Source organism: Phoca vitulina, unplaced genomic scaffold, assembly GCF_004348235.1.
Source record: "Phoca vitulina isolate PV1807 unplaced genomic scaffold, GSC_HSeal_1.0 scaffold28, whole genome shotgun sequence".
Classification (NCBI taxonomy): domain Eukaryota; kingdom Metazoa; phylum Chordata; class Mammalia; order Carnivora; family Phocidae; genus Phoca; species Phoca vitulina.
Genome location: NW_022589731.1, coordinates 21,837,458 through 21,844,688, shown reverse-complemented (window position 1 = coordinate 21,844,688; position 7,231 = coordinate 21,837,458). Strand labels below are relative to the sequence as shown.

Here is a 7,231-nt window from a genome sequence, read left to right as displayed (position 1 = left end):
TCTTTCTTTCTTTCTTTCTTTCTTTCTTTCTTTCTTTCTTTCTTTCTCTCTCTCTCTCTCTCTCTCTCTCTCTCTTCCTTCCTTCCTTCCTTCCTTCCATTCATTCTTCCATCCTTTTTTTCCCCAATAAATATTTATTGAGAGCCTACTATATGTCTGGCCCCATACTAGCAGCTAGGAATACATTGGCAAGCAAGACAAAATAATTTTATTCTCAGAGCAGCTGGAATCTAGGGGAGAAGCAGACATCAATTGTAGATTCACATGAATCCGTGTAGATTTACAGTCCAAGGTGAATGTGCTGAAGGAAAGGAGTGTTTCTAAAATCTTACAAAGCAGGAACTTGGTTTTGAGATGGGTGTCTGCAGATACTCCCATGATCAGGTCACATGAGCCAAGATCCAGAAGAAGACCAGGGAAACAACATGCTTTGCAGCTGAAACAGCATGTGCAAAGGCCATGTGGTCAGGGAGAGAATTTGTATTCAAGGGGCTGAGGGAAGCTCTTACAGAGTGTGTGGTCTAGAGAGAGGTGTCTGGTGATGCCACAGAGATTCCCTAATATAGACCACACAGGGCGCTCTTGTTACTTTGTCCTCAGGACAAAAAAGTGTTGCTGTTCTATAGGAAGGGAGTACAATGAGCAACCAGTAGAAAGGACAGTCAAAGCCAAGTCTTCCCAGGATGTCACTATTGGATTGAGACCTGGGTTGATGACAGAGATTCCTGAATCACCCTGTCATTGGGAATTCTTGGATCAGTGGCGCCGAGAGCCTGTACAAAAGGGTTCCAGGCTTTGAAGATGCAGAGGGCTGTGGGGCCTAGTCAGCTTGCCATCCACTGCCAGTTGCTGGGTCCCCAGAGAGAGAGGAACAATCCTCAGTCCAAACCAGGGCACTTCAGTATTTGTCACTTCACTGTGGGGCTGGGGCTCTCGACTAGGACTGCGTGGTCCATCAGGACTTGCTGGGTAAAAATTAATTGTGTGTTGTCATGTCCCAGGGTAATTAACTTGCTAAATTTGATAGTGTTATTTTAAAAAATAGGCATAAATATCTTTCTTAAAAGAGCCAGACAAGACAACAGTCCAGGAAATGGGAAGCTTAAACTCTTTGCTCAGCCAGAGGCATCTTTTGTACATCTGATCCCCCTTCTCCCGACACAGGTTCCAGACCCACCTGCTTGGTCATGTTGAAGCAACAGGGAGATAACTTGCTTCTTCCGCTCCATTTGCGATTTAAATTTCTCATCCCGACGTCTAATGTTGTTGCACTTTTATTTCCTTTCTGAAAACTTTTCATGTGTTATCCAGTATTCCCTATGCCACGTCCATTGTAAGAATTCCTAGTTTGTGTCGCTCATAGACAACGACAGAGTTGGGCCCAGAGCAGAGAAGCCAAGGGAGTGGCAGAAAACAGTGTATGACTCCCCACATATTAGCCCTGCCCTGCTCTGGGTCCCACCCACTTTTCTCTGTCCCTAGATTGGTTGCCCAGATGCTGGGGATGAGAATGGCCAACATGGGAACTGTCCATTGTAAAGCTTAACTCAGCCTGGGACTAAGAAGTTAACTGAGGTTCGGAATTGGAGGCTGGCTTTGCCCCTTCCAGTCATGCTGAGCTCACAGCAGAGGGTTGGAAAAGTTACTCTTCAGTTTTAGGGGAGAGTCATGGGGTAAGCGAGGGTTGGCAGGCGTGGGGCAGACCCAGGGTGGAATGAGGTCCTCTGGAGTCTGATTATAGATTGAGAAATCCAAACCAGAAGTCTCACCCACAGCCAACTGCTTTCAGAATGAACATACAAAACAAACCTTAGCCTTTTGCTGGAGAAAGTCAGCCTCATAATCATACTTGCAGACAGCAGAACACTTCTGTATATATTAATCTTATTTTCGTTGGGTCTTGAAGGCTAATTCCTGAAATTTGATTGCTTGTGGTTAATCAATGTATCAATATTTATTGAATGTCCAATTTTAGCTCAACACCCATTCAGCATTGTGATGGGATGGAGAAGAAATATTAGATGTGGTTCTTTGCTCTACTAGCAAAATCCAAGGCAAAATCCATGTTAGCTGATTATGGTTTTTTCTCCCTCCCCTCCTCCTCCTTGTGCATTTTGAAATCATCCGAAGCCTACCCTTTATTCATTTGCAGAGTTAACCCAGGAGAAAATGGAAATAAGTCTTCATTAAAACCTGTAGTTCTTTCTTGGGAGATTGGAGAGATTCTAGAGACGTTTCTGGATTCCTTAAAAATAATAATACACATTATTGAAGATTATATATGTGGCAAATAAAACTATAAAACTGGGAAGGTTTCTGTTTATCTTCCAGATCCACAGTCGGCTCTTCTCGTCCCCGAAAGATCATTCTGCTTGGGAAAGAAATGAAGGTCTTTCAAACACAGGTAAAGAGCTGGGCTCTGACCGGGTGACATTCCCGTTCAAGCCTTTATTTACTCTCTCTCCTTTATTTTTATTAATAATGAAATGTGGCTTTGGAGCTTCGTCTCCCCCCAACCTCAAGATGATAGCTCAGTGGCTCTGACAAGATTTGAAGCTGATTGGAATTTCTAAACACCTAGGCTTTTAGGTTGGCAGTCTCTGAAAAAGCAAACAATGCAGAAGAAATATTGGTTATCTCAGGTAGTGCATTCGGGACCCAAGATTACTGCAGATTGCGGGGGTTCAGGCCAGCGGGGTGCAGGGTTCCGCCAGGAATGAGTAATGGGTCAAATACAGAATATTCTCGCAACGGAACAGGCTCAATTTAATTAAAATAGGCATGGTATCTGTGCGTTCATAAATTATTTGTCGGGAAGCTTCATTCACAGCCCCTGCACTGCGCCAACACCAGCGAGGTGGTTACAGTTCATAACTTTCATTAAGTTTGTTAACATAAGTGGTGTGGAAACAAGCTTGTTTTTCGCCCGTCCGGAAGAGGAATCAGATGGGTTTAGGTCCCATTTTCTGATGGTACTGTAAAAAATCTGAGGTTAATACAGTATTTCAATTCAGAGACTCTAGCAAAATGTAAAAGCATGTTTTCATGTAGCAAATTTTATTTTTCATCCTCATCTTAATTTTAATTTGTAAATGTGGCAGATGACTTGGTATCTATGAAACATATGTATGTGTACGTGTGTATGCTTGTGTGTGTGTGTGATTATACACGTGTATAACTTCTCTCTGCCTTACCCCTTACCGCCTGCACGTATCAAAGGTATCAGGGACCTGAGTTCCTCTCCATAACTGACACAGTCAACCCAAGACAAATATATTATTTGAAAGAAGCTTTCCTAGTTAATCCTTTCTGGAGCCCCAAAGCATGGTTTATAGCTTATTCTTTAACAGTGGCAGATATTTAGTTTGGATCCTTTAAAAACCTAGCCTGGAAATTGCTGGTGGTGAGAACATGAGTCCGTGGGCAGGTGCTTCGGGTGGCTTGAACGGCAGGCTCATGAAGCAGGTCTGGCCACCCGCACCCCACAGGGGGTTTGGGGACATTGAGAAGCATGCCATATTTTCCTCAGAGCACTCGAGGTAGCGGTGAGCACAGTCTGGCCCTGGTGACCTCGATGTGGGCATGTCAGTCTGCTTTTCCCTGGGACGAGCTTAGCTCGAAGTGGGCCTAATCGGGCACTTCGGCAGTGGATGCCTGCTCACAAGGTACTTAGCCGCTTAATGACTTAGAAACCTAGCACATGCTGGTCCAGAGGCCACAGGTTAATGGTCCAGGCTGCAGGGAATGTGCCCAAGCAAGCCTGGGCGAGGGGGAGAGGAGATACAGATATTCTGGCTTTCTCCCTCTCTCCCTCCCCTCCTCTCCCTTCCCTTCCCTTCCCTTCCCTCCCCTCCCCTCCCCTCCCCTCCCCTTCCCTCCTTTCTTTTTTTTTTTCTCTTTCTTTTTAAATCTGTATTTTCTAAGTTCTGATTATAGAAAGATACTTTAGAGGTCGTATTAATCCTTGGGCATTCTCTTAGAAGGCAGGCAGTTGTTAAAGAAAAAAAATCATTCATAAGGCTGGGTAAAAAGGGTAAGGCAGATTTTATTCAGGGAGACCACTACATGGAGTCTTAGAGGAGGAAAGAGTCTGGACTCCACTTTGAATATAAGGAAAAGTAGGAATTCACTGCCAAGGAGCAGGGTGGGGGTCAGTGGATTGAAAATGTCTAAGAGGTAAGGGGGATTTTGGCTAAGTTGGCTGGACAGGTGGGGGATGAGGAATTTCATCAGATATCAAGGGTGGGGGATTTTTTCTAGATGGAACAAGCAGGATTCTTTCTAAAACTGGACTAAATGGGCCAAGGATAGAACCCAAGGGTGAGGCCTTGTCACATTGAGTTCTCAGAGAAGCCTGACTCTGGGTTGATCAAGGAGAGTCTCTGTCAGAGTCAGGACATAAGTGGGCTCCATGCTTCCCCAGCTAGCCGACGCTCTGAGGGGCCATCCAGGCTCTGTGCGTCTTCCTGCAAGGTCATTCCCATCTGTTCAAGAGAAATGATACTGTTAACTGGTCTAAAATGGCAAGACTTGGGAGCTACCACAGTAGAGGAGGGAAACCCCAGTGGAGAACTGAGCTCAACTCTGAAGGCAGCCAGGGCAGCCCGGGATCTGTAAGCAGCAGTGATGGAAGACTCAGTGCCTACAATATTACCAGGACCAACTTGATGAGATGTCAAGGGTAGGGGAAAGTCTCTTTAAACCGGCTCAGCAGGATTCTCTCTAAATCTGCGCTCAATAGGATTCTTTGCTAAAACTGGGCTTGACAGGCCACCAACGGCTCAGAGGAGCCTGACTAATGTTAGGTCAAGGAGGGTGCGGGGACACATCTGTTCTCTGAAAACTGGCCCGAGCAGCCACCCGTACCCTGGGGGCTCTCTCTGGTCTGGTTTGCTGGCTCAGGGAAAAGCAGGAGTTTGGTTCGGGAGTGAGACTCCTTGCCCCACAGTCCTGAGAAGGGCCCGGCACAAGGGGGAAACCTTTATCGGTCCTCTCCGTGGCCTTAGGGGACCCAGAAAGCAGAGTTTTAGAGCAAACTCGGTGTCACAAGGACTAGAAACACACAAAAGGGAAACCATTGTAAGGAAACCAGTGAACTTCATGGAAAGTTGCACCATCAGGTTGCAAAAAGCACAGGAACCAAGGGGACTCTGTGGGCTCTGGCAGCAAGAATGTGTGGGCCCTCGCCTAGAGCTACCATAACAGGGTTCGATGGCTGAGGTCCACTACTTGTGTCTGTCAAGTCACCTTCTCAGGCCCTGTCCTGATTCATTCACCTCAGGTCAAGAAGCAAGGTTAAATACTAGAAACGTAGCTTCTGAGGATCTAATCCTGTGCGTACCTGGCAGGGCAATTCTTCCAGAAAGAGTCCACTGGCCAGGCAGATGTCATCTCATAGAATCTCAAGTTTGGGAGGGGCCAGAAGGTCATTTTGTCCAGTTTCTCCCTGATGTCTGAAGCCCCTACTCATTCCCAGGCAAAAGTGGGGAAGCCTCCTTTAGTAGGCGGAACACATACAGCCCCACGGACGGGGGGCTCACCCTCTGAAGGTAGCTCATGACGTGCTCCCACAGCTGGAACTTTTAGAAACCCTTTGGATTGTGTTGAGCCAAAATAAAATAAGTTATTTATTTGTTTTTAATCTGTATTGAGAAGGCAAAGAGGACTCAGTAAATATTGAGTTGCTAGAATGCATGATCTGATCCACATTCTAGGAAGACTCCTCCACATGCTCTTTCAGGCAGGAGATGATGTGGGTTTCGTCTAGGGCAGGAGTGGGCGTGTTGGAGTCATTGGAGCACTGGGTGATGACCGAATTTTTTGCAGTAAAGGGGAAGTTTAGGATGTTTCTGGGCAGACAGTGCTGCCATTCGTGGGGTAGGGAATTCAGGGTCCAGGAGGTTCACAGAGTAGGCGGGCGCTAGTGGGAGTATCCTGAATTTGTGGGGTTGGAACCCTCTACCTGTGAGAGGCCACCTGCCTTAGATGTCCAGGAAGCATCTGGCAGTTTGGTGTTGAGATCGGAAGGCAGGTTAGGGTTGTAGATCTCAATATGACCATCATTTACAGAAGGTGTGTGAGAAGCCATGAGAACAGCTGAGATTAATGCAAAAGGAACTATATGAGCTGGCTGGCAAGAGGATGAGGCTGCAAAACCTAAGGAGCCCATGCGTGTGGGGTGGCGGCTGGGGGGTGGCAGCTGGGGACGGAGAAGAAGAGTGCTGTCCTGGGAACCACAAACCTGGCGTCAGGGTTTTGTTTTCTAAGGTGGGGTATTTAGTGCTTTTGACTTTGTCCTCACTTAGCTCTTTATCTTTAGAAACGTCTTTCCACTTGCTCGGGTCTTACTTTGCTCTCAGATAACAGTGGTTTAGGATGCCCCATCTCTACCGGCTGCTCTAGAACTCAGCGATGTGGGTGGTAAGCCTCTGTTGCAGAAACGAGATCAGGGGCATATTTGGTGCAAACAGGGTTCAAGTGCTCATGCACGAAATCAGAAATGAACATCGTCTCCGGATTTTCATTTTTGCTTCCTTCGCCTGCACGCTGCAACTATCCACTGCCTCTGTCACTGGAAATTCCAAGACTGGGAAGGGCAGGGAGCTGATTTTTTATGGTAAAATCGTCCCTGTTGGCAAGACCTTTGACATCCAGTTGGCCTGTGTGAAACCTCAGTTTACAATGATTAATAGGATCCGAACACTAAGAGAGAAACTGTTTCTGCCCAAACTCACATCTGTTTTCAAAGTCAGTGGAAGGTAGGAAGTCGCTTTGAAATTTCCATTCTGTGTGTTATAAAAAGATTCCTTTCACTTTTTCCCCATCACTGTGCTACCTGTCTGCAGACAAGACTGCTGAATCTGAGGATTTAGCAATGGTTGGGAGGGTCAGGTGCTTAGTTAAGCCATTTCTGGGGACATCAGTTACGGGAAATGTATGGAAAAGTAATTGATGAAGGGACACCTGGAATTTTTAATTACTAATTCACTTGGCTTAGGAAGGAAGGTGGGACAGAATAAAATTTTCTCCCTCCTGATCAATTAAGCCCGACCTTTACAACTGGCAGTTTTTAAAGGGTGTGTCTTTGATTGATGAGTGGGATGAAGTAATTATATTTCACTTAAAACCTGAGGGTCATTGTTTCTCTACTCCAGCTTTTATAAGAGCAGTGATTTGCTACCTTCATAACCGTACTTTTCAGTTTCATTAGTACCGAGTCAAAAAGTTAACT

The 7,231-nt window shown here is 46.0% G+C and overlaps 1 protein-coding gene across 5 annotated transcripts in view; it reads left to right on the top strand.

The window, feature by feature from the left end:
* Positions 1 to 7,231, top strand: part of LOC116643982 (disintegrin and metalloproteinase domain-containing protein 12-like) — a 583,570-nt gene that overhangs the window by 19,596 nt on the left and 556,743 nt on the right. For all 5 annotated transcript variants that reach the window (XM_032423146.1, XM_032423141.1, XM_032423145.1 and 2 more), the window contains exon 2: positions 2,332 to 2,404. In XM_032423146.1, coding sequence (XP_032279037.1) covers positions 2,332 to 2,404 — 73 coding nt within the window. The remainder of the gene's footprint in view (positions 1 to 2,331; positions 2,405 to 7,231) is intronic.